Here is a 16,611-nt window from a genome sequence, read left to right on the forward strand (position 1 = left end):
GCGGGGTTTAGGGGATTAGGGGCGGGGCCACGGGCACCGCGGGGACAACGGGAATGGGCGGGGCGGGGCTTGGTGGGGGCGGGGTTTGGGGGATTAGGGGCGGGGCTAAGGGACACAGGCAAGGATAACGGAAATGCATGGAGGGGGCGGGGCTTGGGGTTATGGCCGGAGGGGGCGGGGCCAATGGGCACGGCGGGGACACCGGGAATGGGCGGGGCGGGGTTTAGGGGATTAGGGGCGGGGCCAATGGGTACCGCGGGGACACCGGGAATGGGCGGGGCGGGGCTTGGTGGGGGCGGGGTTAAGGGGATTAGGGGCGGGGCTAAGGGATACAGGCAAGGATAACGGGAATGCATAGAGGGGGCGGGGTTTAGGGGATTAGGGGCGGGGCCACGGGCACCGCGGGGACACCGGGAATGGGCGAGGCGCGGCTTGGGGGGGCTGGGTTAAGGGGATTAGGGGCGGGGCTAAGGGACACAGGCAAGGATAACAAGAATGCATAGAGGGGGCGGGGTTCAGGGGTTTAGGGGCGTGGCCAAGGGGACATCGGGAATGAATGTAGGAGGCGGGGCTTGGGGTTATGGCCGGAGGGGGCGGGGCCACGGGCACCGCGGGGACACCGGGAATGGGCGGGGCGCCGCTTGGGGGGCGGGGTTAAGGGGATTAGGGGCGGGGCCACGGGCACCGCGGGGATACAGGGAATGGGTGGGGCGGGGCTTGGTGGGGGCGGGGTTTGGGGGATTAGGGGCGGGACCACTGGCACTAGGAGGGACACCGGGAAGGGCGGGGCGGGGCTTGGTGGGGGCGGGGTTTAGGGGATTAGGGGCGGGGCTAAGGGACACAGGCAAGGATAACGGGAATGCATAGAGGGGGCGGGGTTTAGGGGATTAGGGGCGGGGCCACGGGCACCGCGGGGCCACGGGAATGGGCGGGGAGGGGCTTGGTGGGGGCGGGGTTTGGGGGATTAGGGGCGGGGCCACCGGCACTCGGAGGGACACCGGGAATGGGTGGGGCGGGGCTTGGTGGGGGCGGGGTTTAGGGGATTAGGGGCGGGGCTAAGGGACAGAGGCAAGGATAACGGGAATGCATGGAGGGGGCGGGGTTCAGGGCTTTAGGGGCGTGGCCAAGGGGACACCGGGAATGAATGTAGGAGGCGGGGCTTGGGGTTATGGCCGGAGGGGGCGGGGCCAATGGGCACAGCGGGGACACCGGGAATGGGCGGGGCGGGGCTTGGGGGGCGGGGTTTGGGTATTGGGGCGTGGCTAAGGGACACAGGGAAGGATAACGGGAATGAATGGAGGGGGCGGAGCTTAAGGGATTAGGGGCGTGGCTAAGGGGACACCGGGAAGGATAACGGGAATGGAGGGGGCGGGGCTTAGGGGATTCGGGGCGTGGCTAAGGGGACACAGGGAAGGATAACGGGATGAATGGAGGGGGCGGGGCATAGGGAGATTTAGGGGCGTGGCTAAGGGGATGGAGACCGAGGGGGCGGGGTCAAGGGGACACCGGGAGGAATAACGGGAATGGATGGCGAGGGCGGGGTTTGGGGGGTTGGGGGCGTGGCCAAGGGGGCAGCGGGAGAGACATAGGGAGCGAATGGGGGCGTGGCTTAATGGGGGTTTGGGGGAGTGGCCAAGGGGACCCTGGGAAGGATAACGGGAATGAATGGAGGGGGCGGGGCTTAGGGGATTAGGGGCGTGGTTAAGGGGACACAGGGAATTGGTGGAGGCGGGGTTTGGGGAGGGGCGGGGCTTAGGGGCGTGGCCAAGGGGACACAGGGAGGGATACCGTGAATGGATGGAGGGGGTGGGGCTTGTGGAGGGGCGGGGCTTGCAGGGATTTGGGGGCGTGGCAAAGGGGAAGGGTCAGCAGCAGGACATGGGGAATAAATTGAGGGGGCGGGGCTTGCGGAGGGGGCGGGGCTTTAATATGGGCGTGGCTTAGGAAATGGGATGGGGCTTAAAGGGGAGGAGCCAAAGAGAGGGAGGGGCCCATGGGGGTGGAGACAAAGTGGAATCGTAGGGGGCGTGGCTTGAGGGAGGGGGCGGGGCTTCTGGGGAGCAGTCAATAACCGGATTGTGCGTGTCTGAGTGGGCGTGGTTTCAATCGGAGGGGCGGAGCTTACATAAGACGAAAATGGGCGATCTCCGAGCAAGGGGCGTGGCTTGTGAATGAATAAGGGGAGTGGCCTGCTTGGCAGCCACGATCTATAAGTAGCCACAGGGGCGTGGTCTAAGTATGATGTCATAAAAAGGGCGTGGCTTTACAGAAACCGGAGGCACCACTGATCTCCGCCTAATTTGCATAGATCTCCGCCTCCCGGACACACGCGCGAGTCTGTGGCCTCCCATGAGCCTCATGAATATTCAGCGCGCCGCTCATTTGCATAAATTTGAGTGGATTTCCATGAGGGCCGCTCCCCCCCTCCATCCCCCTCAGGCAACGGCGGGAAAGCCGCGCGCGCTGATTGGCCGAGGCCGGCAACCAATCAGGAGGCGTCGCGGGGCAGAGCGGGGGTGGTGTAGTCAGCGCTGATTGGCTGAGAGGAGGAGGGCGGGGTTTGAGGGCGGGCAGCCAATGGGAGCGCGCGGGGAGGCGTTGCCATGGCGACCGCGCCAGGCTTGTTTATTATTTATGAGCTGGGCGTGGCTACTAGGTCGTAATTAGCATAATGCCGACTAACTAGGGTGCGGACATGAATAATAATGAGACATTAATGGCTACGTGAGCTGCGCTCATGAATATTAATGAGATTTAACTGATGATATAAAGGGGAAGAATCTGTGCCACGGAGGCCACGCCCCCTCATTAACACCCCCAAAGGGGGCGGGGCCAAATGTGGGGTTCCAAAAAGGAGGAGGAGCCAAATGTGGGGGTCTTAAAAAAGGGGTGGGGCCAAATTTGGGGTCCCAAAAGGGGGAGGGGCCGAATTTGGGGAATTTGGGGTGGGGGGTCCCTAAAAATGAGGGGAGGGGTCCCCAAAAATGAGGGAAAAACCCCAAAAATCGGGGATTAAATAAAGGGGGGTATCCCCGAAAATCAGAGGTTAAATAAAGGGGGGGGTCCCCAAAAATTTGAGGGGGGACCCCAAAATTAGGGGCGGAATTTGGGGGGGAGGGTCTCGAAATTGGGGAATTTTGGGAATTTGGGGTGGGGGGTCCTAAAAAATGGGGGAAAACCCCCCAAAATCGGGGGTGAAATAATGGGGGGACCCGAAAAATCCTGGTTAAATAAATGGGGGACCCCAATAATGAGGGAAAACCCCAAAAATGGGGGGAAACCCTAAAAATGAGGGGGGAACCCCCAAATTTCGGGGGTTAAATCAAAGGGGTGACCCCAAAATCGGGGTTAAATCAAAGGGGGGACCCCAAAAATGAGAGAAAACCCCAAAAATGGGGCAAGCCCAAAAAAGGAGAGGGGAACCCCTAAATTTCGGGGGTAAAATAAAGGGTGGGACCCCAAAATTGGGGAAAAACCCTAAAAATGAGAGAAAAAACCCCCCAAAAATTGGAGAAAACCCCAAATTTCGGGGTTAAACCAAAGGGGGGACCCCAAAAATTTGGGAAAAACCCCCAAAATCGGGGTTAAGTCAAAGGGGGGACCCCAAATTTCGGGGGTTAAATAAAAGGGGGGACCCCAAATTTCAGGTTTAAATCAAAGGGGGGACCCCAAATTTCGGGGGTTAAATAAAGGGTGGGACCCCAAAAACTGGGGAAAAACCCCAAAAATGAGAGAAAAAAACCCCCAAAAATTGGGGGGAAACCCCCAAATTTCGGGGGTTAAATCAAAGGGGGGGACCCCAAAAATCGGGGGTTAAATAAAGGGTGGGACCCCAAAAATTGGGGAAAGACCCCAAAAATGAGTGAAAAAAACCCCAAAAATTGGGGAAAACCCCCAAATTTCGGGGGTTAAATCAAAGGGGGGACCCCAAAAAATCGGGGCTAAAATAAAGGGGGGTCCCCAAAATGAGGGAAAACCCCAAAAATGAGGGAAAAACCCCAAAAAATTGGGGAAAACCCCCAAATTTCGGTGGTTAAATCAAAGGTGGGACCCCAAAAATGGGGGGAAACCCCAAAATTGTGGCAAACCCAAAAAATGAGGGGGGAACCCCCAAATTTCGGGGGTTAAATCAAGGGGGGGACCCCAAAAATGAGGGAAAACCCCGAAAATCGGGGGTTAAATCAAAGGGGGGACCCCAAAATGGGGGTTAAATCAAAGGGGGGGACCACAAAAATGCGGGGAAAAAACCCCAAAAATGAGAGAAAAAAACCCCAAAAATGAGAGAAAAAAAACCCAAAAATTGGGGAAAGCTTCCAAACTTCGGGGGTTAAATCAAGGGGGGGACCCCAAAAATTGGGGAAAAACCCCAAAAATGAGGGAAAAAACCCCCAAAAATGAGGAAAAAACCCCCGAAATTGGGGAAAAACCCCAAAATTTCGGGGTTAAATCAAAGGGGGGACCCCAAAAATGAGGCAAAACCCCAAAAATCGGGGTTAAACCAAAGGGGGGACCCCAAAATGGGCGCGCTCTCCCCTCCCCCCCAGCTGCGGGCGGGTGGGGGAGGGGCGGGTGGGGGAGGGGCGGGGCTATTTCGGGCTCCCGAAAGGCCAAAGGGGACCCGAGAAGGTCACGGGGGGGGGGAGGGGGAGGGGCCCCCCCGGGTCCATAAAAGGGGGAACCCCCGGAGCCCCCCCCGAGCCGAAACCGGGACCCCCCAGGGTGAGTGAGCCGGAAATGGCGGGAACGGGGGGGGGAGGGGAATCCCGAAATGTTCCTGAAAATCCCGAAATAATCCTAAAAAATCCCGAAATAATCCTAAAAAATCCTAAATGTTCCTAAAAATCCCGAAATAATCCTAAAAAATCCTAAATGTTCCTAAAAATACCGAAATAATCCTAAAGATCCCCAAATAATCCTAAAAAATCCTAAAATGTTCCTAAAAAATCCTAAAATGTTCCTAAAGAATCCTGAAATGTTCCTAAAGAATCCTAAAATGTTCCTAAAAAATCCTTAAGTGTTCCTAAAAATCCGAAAAGATCCGAAAGTGGGAGTGGGGGGGAGAAAAAAAAATGAAATGATGCGAAAAAATCCGAAAAAAATCGAAAAAATCCGGAAAAAGCCGAAGAAATCCGAAACTATCCGAAACAATCTGAAACAATCCTAAAGTGGGAGTGGGGGGAGAAAAAAAAATGAAATTATGCGAAAAAATCCGAAAAAAATCGAAAAAAATCCGAAAAAATACGAAGAAAACCGGAAATATCCGAGGAAATCCGGAAATATCCGAAGAAATCCGGAAATATCCGAAGAAATCCAAAACTATCCGAAACAATCTGAAACAATCCTAAAATGGGAGTGGGGGGAGAAAAAACCGAAAATGATCCGAAAAAAAATCCGAAAAAAATCGGAAAAAAACGGAAAAAATCCTAAAATGGGAGTGGGAGGAGAGGGGGGAGAAAAAACCGAAAATGATCCGGAAAAATCCGAAAAAAATCCGAAAAAATTCTGAAAAAATCCGAAAAAATTCTGAATAAATCGGAAAAAATTCTGAAAAAAATCTGAAACAATCTTAAAATGGGAGTGGGGGGAGAAAAAACCGAAAATGATCCGAAAAAATTCTGAAAATAATTGGAAAAAATTCTGAAAAAATCCGAAAGAATCCAAAACAATCCTAAAATGGGAGTGGGGGGAGAAAAAATGAAAATGATCCGAAAAAATCCGAAAAAATTCCGAAAAAATTCTGAATAAATCCGAAAAAATTCTGAAAAAAATCCTAAAAATCCGAAAAAATCCTAAAATGGGAGTGGGGGGAGAAATAAACGAAAATGATCCGAAAAAATCCTAAAAAATCCAAAAAAAATACGAAACAATCCTAGAATGGGAGCGGGGGGAGAAAAAACCTCGAATAATTAAAAAAAATCCTAAAAAATTATAAAATGTGAGTGGGGGGAGAGAGACGTGAAAATAATCCTAAATAATCCTAAAAAATCTTTTAAAAAAATCCTAAAATGGGAGTGGGGGGAAAGAGAAACCCAAAATAATCCTGAAAAATCTTAAAAAATCCTTAAAAAATCCTAAATTGGAATGGGAGGGAGAAAAAACCGAAAATAATCCTAAAAAATCCTAAAGTGGGAGTGGGGGGGGAAGAGAAACCCAAAAAAATCCTGAAAAATCCTAAAAAAATCCGAAAAAAATCCGAAAAAATTCTAAAAAAATCCTAAAAACATCCTAAAATGGGAGTGCGGGGGAGAAAAAACCCAAAATATTCCTAAAAATCCTAAAAAAATCCTAAAAATCCTAAAAAAATCCTAAAAATCCTAAAAATATCCTAAAAAATCCTAAAAAAATCTTAGAAAATCTTAAAACTTCCGAAAAAAATCCTAAAAAATCCTAAAATGGGAGTGGGGGGAAGAGAAACCCAAAATAATCTGAAGAAATCCGAAGAAATCCTAAAAAATCCTAAAAATCATAAAAATCTTAAAATGGGAGTGAGGGGGAGAAAAAAACCAAAATATTCCTAAAAAATCCTAAAAAATCCAAAAAACCCTAAAAAATCCTAAAAAAACCTTAAAAAAATCCTAAAAAACCCTAAAAAAATCCTGAAATGGGAGTGAGGGGGAGAAAAATCCCAAAATAATCCGAAAAAATCCGAAAAAATCCGAAAAAATTCTAAAATGGGAGTGGGGGGGAGAGAAACCCCAAAAATCCCCTAAAATCCCCCCAAAATCCCTCAGACTTGGCTCCAAATCCCCTCAGGGACCCCAAAATCCCCCAGGACCCCAAAATTCCCCGGGATTGACCCAAAATCCCCTCAGAGACCCCAAAATCACCTCAGGGACCCCAAAATCCCCCGGAATTGGCCCAAAATCCCCTCAGGGACCCCAAAATCTCCTCAGGGACCCCAAAATCCCCCAGAATTGCCCCAAATCCGCCCTGAACCCCAAAATCCCCCCGGATTGACCCCAAAATCCCCCGGAATTGGCCCAAATCCCCTCAGGACCCCAAAATCCCCTCAGGAACCCCAAAATCCCCCGGAATTGGCCCAAATCCCCTCAGGGACCCCAAAATCCCCTCAGGGACCCCAAAAATCCCCGGGATTGACCCCAAATTCTTTCAGGGACCCCAAAAATCCCCGGAATTGCCCCAAATCTCCTCAGGGATCCCAAAATCCCCCCGAATTGCCCCCAAATCTCCTCAGGATCCCAAAATCCCCCGGAATTGTCCCCAAATCCGCCCTGAACCCCAAAATCCCCCGGAATTGGCCACAAATCCCCTCAGGGACCCCAAAATCTCCTCAGGGACCCCAAAAATCCCCTCAGGTTTGGCCCGAAATCCCCTCAGGACCCCAAAATCGCCTCAGGACCCCAAAATCCCCTCAGGATTGGCCCGAAATCCCCTCAGGGACCCCAAAATCCCCTCAGGGACCCCAAAATCTCCGGAATTGACCCCAAAATCTCCTCAGGAACCCCAAAAATCCCCTCAGGTTTGGCCCGAAATCCCCTCAGGACCCCAAAATCTCCTCAGGACCCCAAAATCCCCTCAGGATTGGCGCGAAATCCCCTCAGGACCCCAAAATCTCCTCAGGGACCCCAAAATCCCCCGGAATTGGCCCAAAATCTCCGGAATTGTCCCCGAATCCCCTCAGGGACCCCAAAAATGACCCCGAAATGCCTCTGGAACACCCCAAAAAATCCCCCTGAACCCCAAAAATCCCCCTGAACCCCAAAATTCACCCCCAAACCTGAATCCAGACCCCCAAAATTGACCCTAAACCCCCAAAATCCCACCCTGAACCCCAAAACTGCCCCTGGATCCCCAAAATCCCCCCCCGAAATGACCCCAAACCACAAAATGGCGCCCCCCGAACCCCAAAAGCGATGCCACAAAATTGACCCTGAACCCCCAAATACGACCCCCGCTGAACCCCAAAACACCTGAGGCACCCTAAAATTCGCATCAGCACCCCTAAAAAACCCCCAAATCCGCTCAGGATCCCCCCAAATTTTCCTGGGAACCCCAAAATCCCCCCCCGGTACCCCAAAACCCCCCGTGGGCCCCACCGTGACTCAGCTCGCGGCGTTGCCCTTTTAAGGCTCCGCCCACTCGGGGCGGGCGCGGTGACGTCACCGGCACAAGCTCCGCCCACGCCCCGCGAGCGCCTCAGCGGAGCCCAGGTGGGGGCGGGCGGGGCGGAATTTTGGGGTTAAAAAGGGAAAATTCGGGGAAGGGCGGGGAATTGTGAGGGAAAAGAGGCTGAAATTGGGGTGGGAAAGGCGCAATTTGGGCAGAAAAGGCGGAATTTGAGGGGAAAAAGGCGAATTTTGGGGCTTTGGGCGAACGTTTAGAGCGGTTGGAGGAAGTTGTGAGGGGAAAAAGTGCCGGGTTTGAGGTCAAAAAGAGGATTTTGGGGTGAAAATAGCAGATTTTGGGCGCTGGGAGGAAATGCTGAAGTAAAAAAGTGCAGATTTTGAGGTGAAAATGCAGGTTTTGGGCTCTGGGGCAGATTTTCAGGATTCGGAGGAAATTCTGAGGTAAAAAAAAGCAGATTTTGAGGTAAAAAAGCAGATTTTGTGGTAAAAATAGCAGATTTTGAGGATTGGGAGGAAATCCTGAAGGAAAAAAGTGCCAGTTTATGAGGTGAAAAGTGGAAATTTTGAGGTGAAAAGTGCAGATTTTGGGACCTGGGGCAGATTTTTGTGGTGCGGGAGGAAATCGTGAGGTAAAAAGTTGAGATTTTGAGGTTAAAAAATGCAAATTTTGGGTGTTGGAAGGAAACCCCGAGGTAGAAGGAGCAGATTTTGGGGGTGAAAAAGTCAAATTTTGGGATGTAAAAGTCGAATTTGGGGTGAAAGTTCAATTTTGGGGTGCAAAAGGTGGATATTGGGGTGAAAAAGTCCAATTTTGGTTTCTGAGGGTGCATTTTCTGGTGGAAAAGTTGAATTTTTGGGGTGCAAACCTCAGATTTTGGGGTGAAAAACTCAAATTTTGGGTTGCCAAAGGCAAATTTGAGGGTTGAAAGGGCAAATTTTGGGGCACAAAATTTGCATTTGGGAGTGAAAAAAAACCAATGTTGGGGTGCAAAATTCAGATTTTTGGGGCGCAAGTGTTGAACTTGGGGTAAATAAACCTCAGGTTTTGGGTGAAATATTTGAATGTGGGGGTGCAAAAGTCAGATTTTGGGGTGAAAAAGAGCAGATTTGGGGTGCAAAGTGCGGATTTTGGGGTTCCAGATGCAGATTTGGGGTGCAAAATGTGGATTTGATGATTCCCAGGCACATTTGGGGTGCAAAATGTGGATTTTGGGGTTCCACAGGCGGATTTGGGGTGCAAAGTGTGGATTTGATAATTCCAGGTGCAGATTTGGGGTGCAGAGTGTGGATTTGATGATTTCCGAGCAGATTTGATGATTCCCAGGCAGATTTGGGGTGCAAAGTGCGGATTTGATGATTCCCAGGCAGATTTGGGGTTCCAGATGCAGATTTGGGGTGCAAAGTGTGAATTTAATGATTCCCAGGCAGATTTGGGGGGCAAAGTGTGGATTTGATGATTCCAAAGGCAGATTTGGGGTGCAAAGTGCGGATTTTGGGCTCCAAAGATGGATTTGGGGTACAAAGTGTGGATTTGATGATTCCAAAGGCAGATTTGGTGTTCCAAACACAGATTTGGGGTTCCAAATGTAGATTTGGGGTGCAGAGTGTGGATTTGATGATTTCCAAGCAGATTTGGGGTTCCAGAGGCGGATTTGGGGTGCAAAATGTGGATTTTGGGGTTCCAAATGTGGATTTGGGGTGCAGAGTGTGGATTTGATGATTTCCAAGCAGATTTGGGGTTCCAGAGGCGGATTTGGGGTGCAAAATGTGGATTTGATGATTCCAGATGCAGATTTGGGGTGCAAAGTGTGGATTTTGGGGTTCCAAACACAGATTTGGGGTGCAAAGTGTGGATTTGGGGTTCCAGATGCAGATTTGGGGTTCCAGATGCGGATTTGGGGTGCAGAGTGTGGATTTGATGATTTCCAAGCAGATTTGGTGATTCCAGAGGCAGATTTGGGGTTCCAAACACAGATTTGGGGTGCAGAGTGTGGATTTGGGGTGCAAAGTGTGGATTTTGGGGTTCCAAAGGCGTTTTTGGGGTGCAAAGTGTGAATTTAATGATTCCCAGGCAGATTTGGGGTTCAAAGTGTGGATTTGATGATTTCCAAGCAGATTTGGGGTTCCCGATGCGGATTTGGGGTGCAGAGTGTGGATTTTGGGGTTCCAAATGTGGATTTGGGGAGCAAAGTGTGGATTTGATGATTCCCAGGCAGATTTGGGGTTCCAGATGCAGATTTGGGGTGCAAAGTGTGAATTTAATGATTCCCAGGCAGATTTGGGGGGCAAAGTGTGGATTTGATGATTCCAAAGGCAGATTTGGGGTGCAAAGTGTGGATTTGATGATTTCTGAGCAGATTTGGGGTGCAAAATGCAGATTTGGGGTTCCAGAGGCGGATTTGGGGTGCAAAGTGAGGATTTGATGATTCCCAGGCAGATTTGGGGTTCCAGATGCAGATTTGGGGTTCCAAATGCTGATTTGGGGTGCAGAGTGTGGATTTGATGATTTCCAAGCAGATTTGGGGTTCCAGAGGCGGATTTGGGGTGCAAAGTGCGGATATTGGGGTTCCAAATGCAGATTTGGGGGGCAAAGTGCGGATTTGACGATTCCCACGCAGATTTGGGGTTCCAGGTGAGGATTTGGGGTGCAAAGTGCGGATTTTGGGTTCCAAAGATGGATTTGGGGTGCAAAATGTGGATTTGATGATTCCAGATGCAGATTTGGTGTTCCAAACACAGATTTGGGGTGCAAAGTGTGGATTTTGGGGTTCCAAACACAGATTTGGGGTGCAAAGTGCGGATTTGGGGGTTCCAAAGGGGGCGGGAATGGGAGCGGTGCCTGCCCGGGGCTTTCCCCGTCCTTCCTCCTCCTCCTTCCTCCTCCTCCTCCTCCTCCCCCTCCCCTTGAAACGCCCTTGGCGGGGGCGGGCCCGGGGCTCCCTCGGCCATTCCCGGATCGGCTCCCGCAGCTCCCTCCGGACACTCCCGAACGCTCCCGAACGGTCCCGAACCTCTCCGGACCCTCCCGAACCTCTCCGGACCCTCCCGAACGCTCCCGAACCTCACCGGACCCTCCCGAACCTCTCCGGACACTCCCGAACAGTTCCGGACACTCCCGAACACTCTCGGACACTCTCGGACACTCGGTGGGTGCCCCCCGAAAACATTTGATTATCAAATTTTGGGGTTTTCCCCCTTAAAATCATGGTGGTTCCCTTTCAGGTTTTGGCGGTTTCACCCTCAGAATTTTGGGGTGTTTTGGCTTTCAGTTGTTGGGGTTTTTACATCAAATTCTGGGGTTTTCCCTTTAAAATCTTGGGGGTTCCCTTTCAGGTTTTGGCGGTTTCACCCTCAGAATTTTGGAGTGTTTTGGCTTTCAGTTGTTGGGGTTTTTACATCAAAATTTGGGGGTTTTGCCCTCAAAATCTTGGGGGTTTTTACCTCAAATCTTGGGGTTTTCACCTCAAAATTTGGGGGTTTTGCCCTCAAAATCTTGGGGTTTTTACCTCAAAATTTGGGAGTTTTTACCTCAAAATCCTGGGGATTTTCCCTCAAATTTTTGGGGTTTTTACCTCAAAATTTTGCACTTTTCCCCTCAAAATCCTGGGGGTTTCCCCTCAAAATTTTGGGTTTTTCCCAAAAAAATTCTGGAGGTTTCCCCTCAAAATCTTTGGGGATTCCCTTTCAGATTTTGGGGATTTCACCCTCAAAATCCTGGGGGCTTTCCCTTGAATTTTTGGGATTTTTTTTTTCTCCAAATTCTGGGGGTTTTCACCTCAAAATCTTGGGGGTTTAACCTTAAAATTTCGGGGGTTTTGATCAAAATTTTTGGGTTTTTTTCCCCCTCAAAATCCTGAAGGTTTTCCCTCAAAATCCTGGGGTTTTCCTTTCAAATTTTGGGGTTTTCACCTTAAAATCTTCGGGTTTTCCCAGTTCATTCCCAGTTCACTCCCAGTGCTCCCAGTTCACTCCCAGTTCACTCCCAGTGCCCCCAGTTCACTCCCAGTTCACTCCCAGCGCCCTCCCAGTGTTCCCAGTTCACTCCCAGTTCACTCCCAGTGTTCCCAGTGCCCTCCCAGTTCATTCCCAGTGCCCTCCCAGCACTCCCAGTTCACTCCCAGTGTTCCCAGTTCACTCCCAGTGCTCCCAGTTCATTCCCAGTTCATTCCCAGTGCTCCCAGTTCATTCCCAGTTCATTCCCAGTTCACTCCCAGTTCAGTCCCAGTTCATTCCCAGTGCTCCCAGTTCATTCCCAGTTCATTCCCAGTTTATTCCCAGTGCTCCCAGTTCAGTCCCAGTTCATTCCCAGTGTTCCCAGTGCCCTCCCAGTTCACTCCCAGTGCTCCCAGTTCATTCCCAGTTCATTCCCAGTGCCCCCAGTTCATTCCCAGTTCGTTCCCCGTTCTCCCAGTTCACTCCCAGTTCATTCCCAGTTCACTCCCAGTTCATTCCCAGTTCACTCCCAGTTCATTCCCAGTGCTCCCAGTTCAGTTCCAGTTCATTCCCAGTGCTCCCAGTTCACTCCCAGTGCTCCCAGTTCACTCCCAGTTCATTCCCAGTGCCCCCAGTTCACTCCCAGTGCCCTCCCAGTGTTCCCAGTTCACTCCCAGTGTTCCCAGTGCCCTCCCAGTTCACTCCCAGTTCATTCCCAGTGCTCCCAGTTCATTCCCAGTTCACTCCCAGTGCTCCCAGTTCAGTCCCAGTTCAGTCCCAGTTCACTCCCAGTTCAGTCCCAGTGCTCCCAGTTCAGTCCCAGTGCTCCCAGTTCATTCCCAGTGCCCCCAGTTCACTCCCAGTGCTCCCAGTTCATTCCCAGTCCCCTCCCAGTGTTCCCAGTCACTCCCAGTCCTTCCCAGTCACTCCCAGTTCACTCCCAGTTCCCCCCAGTCCCCTCCCAGTCCCTTTCCAGTCCCTCCCAGTCCCCTCCCAGTGCCCCCAGTTCACTCCCAGCTCACTCCCAGTGCCCCCAGTTCACTCCCAGTGCCCCCAGTTCACTCCCAGTGCTCCCAGTCCTTATCAGTGCCCTCCTTATCTCCTCCCAGTGCTCCCAGTGCTCTCTGACCTTTTCCAGTCCCTGCTCTCTAACCTATTCCAGTCACTCCCAGTTCACTCCCAGTCCCTCCCAGTCCCCTCCCAGTGCTCCCAGTTCACTCCCAGTGCCCCCAGTGCTCCCAGTGCTCTCTAACCTATTCCAGTCCCTCCCAGTTCACTCCCAGTGCTCCCAGTGACCCCTGACCACACCCAGTGTCCCCAGTCCTTCCTAGTTCACTCCCAGTTCACTCCCAGTGTCCCCAGTTCACTCCCAGTGTCCCCAGTCTGCTCCCAGTTAATTCCCAGTGCCCCCAGTGCTCTCTAACCTATTCCAGTCACTCCCAGTTCACTCCCAGTGTCCCCAGTTCAGTCCCAGTTCACTCCCAGTCCCCTCCCAGTGCTCCCAGTCCTTATCAGTGCCCTCCTTATCTCCTCCCAGTGCTCCCAGTGCTCTCTGACCTTTTCCAGTCCCTCCCAGTTCACTCCCAGTGTCCTCAGTGTCCCCTGACCACTCCCAGTGTCCCCAGTCTGCTCCCAGTCCCCTCCCAGTGTCCCCAGTCCTTCCCAGTTAATTCCCAGTTCACTCCCAGTGCCCCCAGTGCTCTCTAACCTATTCCAGTCACTCCCAGTTCACTCCCAGTGCCTCCAGTTCACTCCCAGTCCCCACCCAGTTCACTCCCAGTGCTCCCAGTTCACTCCCAGTGCCCCCAGTCCACTTCCCATTCCTTTCCAGTTCTCTCCAGTCCCCTCCCAGTCCCCTCCCAGTGTTCCCAGTCCCCTCCCAGTCCCTTTCCAGTCCCTCCCAGTTCACTCCCAGTGTCCCCAATCCCCTCCCAGTGCCCTCCCAGTGCTCCCAGTCCTTATCAGTGCCGTCCTTATCACCTCCCAGTGTCCCCAGTTCACTCCCAGTGCTCCCAGTCCCTCCCAGTCCCCTCCCATTCTCTCCCAGTCCCTCCCAGTCACTCCCAGTTCACTCCCAGTCCCACCCAGTCCCTTCCAGTGTTCCCAGTCCCTCCCAGTCACTCCCAGTTCACTCCCAGTGCCCCCAGTCCCCTCCCAGTGCTCCCAGTGCCCCCCCAGTCCTCTTCCAGTGTCCCCAGTTCACTCCCAGTCACCCCCCAGTCCCTCCCATTCTCTCCCAGTCCTTCCCAGTTCACTCTCAGTCCCTCCCAGTGCTTCCCAGTCACTCCCAGTTCACTTCCAGTATTCCCAGTCCCCTCCCAGTGTCCCCAGACCACTCCCAGTCCCTTTCCAGTCCCTCCCAGTTCACTCCCAGTGTCCCCAATCCCCTCCCAGTGCTCCCAGTCCTTATCAGTTCCCTCCTTATCTCCTCCCAGTCCCTCCCAGTTCACTCCCAGTTCACTCCCAGTCCCTCCCAGTTCACTCCCAGTTCACTCCCAGTACTCCCCAGACCCCTCTCAGTCTCTCCCAGTGCTTCCCAGTCACTCCCAGTTCACTTCCGGTGCTCCCCAATCCCCTCCCAGTCTCTCCCAGTTCCTCCCCAGTTCCTCCCCAGTTCCCATCCAGTCCCACCCAGTTCCCATCCAGTCCCTCCCAGTTCACTCCCAGTTCACTCCCAGTCCCCTCCCAGTGCTCCCAGTCCCTCCCTGTTCACTCCCAGTCCCTCCCAGTCCCTGCTCCCTCTCCGAGACCCCTCCCCCAGCACGATGACGTCACTGCCACCCCCGTGACGTCACCGCCGTCCCCTCAGTGCCACCGCCATTGTGATGATGTCACCTCCCGTGCTCCCAGTGCTCCCAGTGCTCCCAGTTCACTCCAGTCCCTCCCTCTCTGCCTCCCCCCAGGTGTGCCCTGCCCCTGCCCCTCCCCCACCCCCGTGACGTCACTGCCACCCCCGTGACGTCACCGCTGTCCCCTCAGTGCCACCCCCGCTGTGACGATGTCGCCTCCCGTGCCCGCGCTGACCCCGGAGCAGAAGAAGGAGCTGGCGGCGATCGCGCAGCGCATCGTGGCACCGGGCAAGGGCATCCTGGCTGCCGATGAGTCCACTGGTGTGTACTGGTTTGTACTGGTTTGTACTGGGAATGGGCTGGGTTATACTGGGTTATACTGGGACAGGCCGGGGCCATCGCCCAGCGCATCGTGGCACCGGGCAAGGGCATCCTGGCTGCCGATGAGTCCACTGGTGTGTACTGGTTATACTGGTTTGTACTGGGTTATACTGGGTTATACTGGGTTATACTGGGTTATACTGGGTTATACTGGGACAGGCCGGGGCCATCGCCCAGCGCATCGTGGCACCGGGCAAGGGCATCCTGGCTGCTGATGAGTCCACTGGTGTGTACTGGGTTATACTGGGTTATACTGGGTTATACTGGGAATGGGCTGGGTTATACTGGGAATGGGCTGGGACACACTGGGTTATACTGGGTTATACTGGGTTATACTGGGTTATACTGGGACAGGCCGGGGCCATCGCCCAGCGCATCGTGGCACCGGGCAAGGGCATCCTGGCCGCCGATGAGTCCACTGGTGTGTACTGGGTTATACTGGTTTGGACTGGTTTGGGCTGGGAATGGGCTGGGAGGGACTGGGCCGAACTGGGAAGGACTGGGAGTGAACTGGGAATGAACTGGGAGGGACTGGGACAGACTGGGAATGGACTGGGACAGACTGGTTTATACTGGGAATGGACTGGGACAGACTGGGAATGGACTGGGAATGGACTGGGACAGGCTGGGAATGGACTGGGACAGACTGGGAATGGACTGGGACAGACTGGGAATGGACTGGGAGTGGACTGGGACAGACTGGTTTATACTGGGAATGGACTGGGAGTGAACTGGGAGAGATAAGGAAGCACTGGGAGGCACTGGTTTATACTGGGAAGCACTGGTTTATACTGGGAAGCACTGGTTTGTACTGGGAAGCACTGGTTTATACTGGGAGTCACTGGTTTGTACTGGGAAGCACTGGTTTATACTGGGAAGCACTGGTTTGTACTGGGAGGCACTGGTTTGTACTGGGAGGCACTGGTTTGTACTGGTTTGTACTGGGAGGCACCAAGGCAATGCCAGGAGCTGGCTGGGGTTCCTCATTTATACTGGTTTGTACTGGTTTGTACTGGTTTATACTGGGATGGTGACTGGGAGCTTCTGGGGAGACCACAAACACACCCCCAGCATCGACTCCATACTGGTTTATACTGGTTTGTACTGGTTTGTACTGGTTTGTACTGGTTTGTACTGGTTTCTATTGGAAACCAACTGGTTTGGTTCTAAGGGCTCCATACTGGTCTGTACTGGTCTGTACTGGTTTGTACTGGTCTGTACTGGTCTGTACTGGTTCTGAGGGCTCCATACCAGTCCATACTGGTTTGTACTGGTTTATACTGGTTTGTACTGGTTTGTACTGGCTCCATACCAGTCCATACTGGTTTGTATTGGCCCATACTGGTTTATACTGGTCTGTACTGGTCCTGACTGGTCCATACTGGTCCTGACTGGTTTATACTGGTTTATACTGGTCCTGA

General features: G+C 52.7%; 1 protein-coding gene across 17 annotated transcripts in view; it reads left to right on the top strand.

The window, feature by feature from the left end:
• Window positions 1-8,263: 8,263 nt before the first annotated feature.
• ALDOA (aldolase, fructose-bisphosphate A) overlaps window positions 8,264-16,611 on the top strand; it is a 33,374-nt gene continuing 25,026 nt past the window's right edge. For 3 of the 17 annotated variants that reach the window (XM_074558008.1, XM_074558010.1, XM_074558009.1), the window contains exons 1-3: window positions 8,275-8,528; window positions 11,057-11,233; window positions 15,000-15,130. In XM_074558008.1, the coding sequence (XP_074414109.1) occupies window positions 8,476-8,528; window positions 11,057-11,233; window positions 15,000-15,130 (361 nt within the window). In that variant the 5' untranslated portion in view covers window positions 8,275-8,475. Of the gene's footprint in view, window positions 8,529-11,056; window positions 11,234-14,999; window positions 15,131-16,611 lie in introns of all 17 variants that reach the window. The other 14 variants (XM_074558011.1, XM_074558012.1, XM_074558013.1 and 11 more) reach the window with 9 other exon arrangements.

Source organism: Zonotrichia albicollis, chromosome 24 (genome assembly GCF_047830755.1).
Source record: "Zonotrichia albicollis isolate bZonAlb1 chromosome 24, bZonAlb1.hap1, whole genome shotgun sequence".
NCBI classification, from domain to species: Eukaryota; Metazoa; Chordata; class Aves; order Passeriformes; family Passerellidae; genus Zonotrichia; species Zonotrichia albicollis.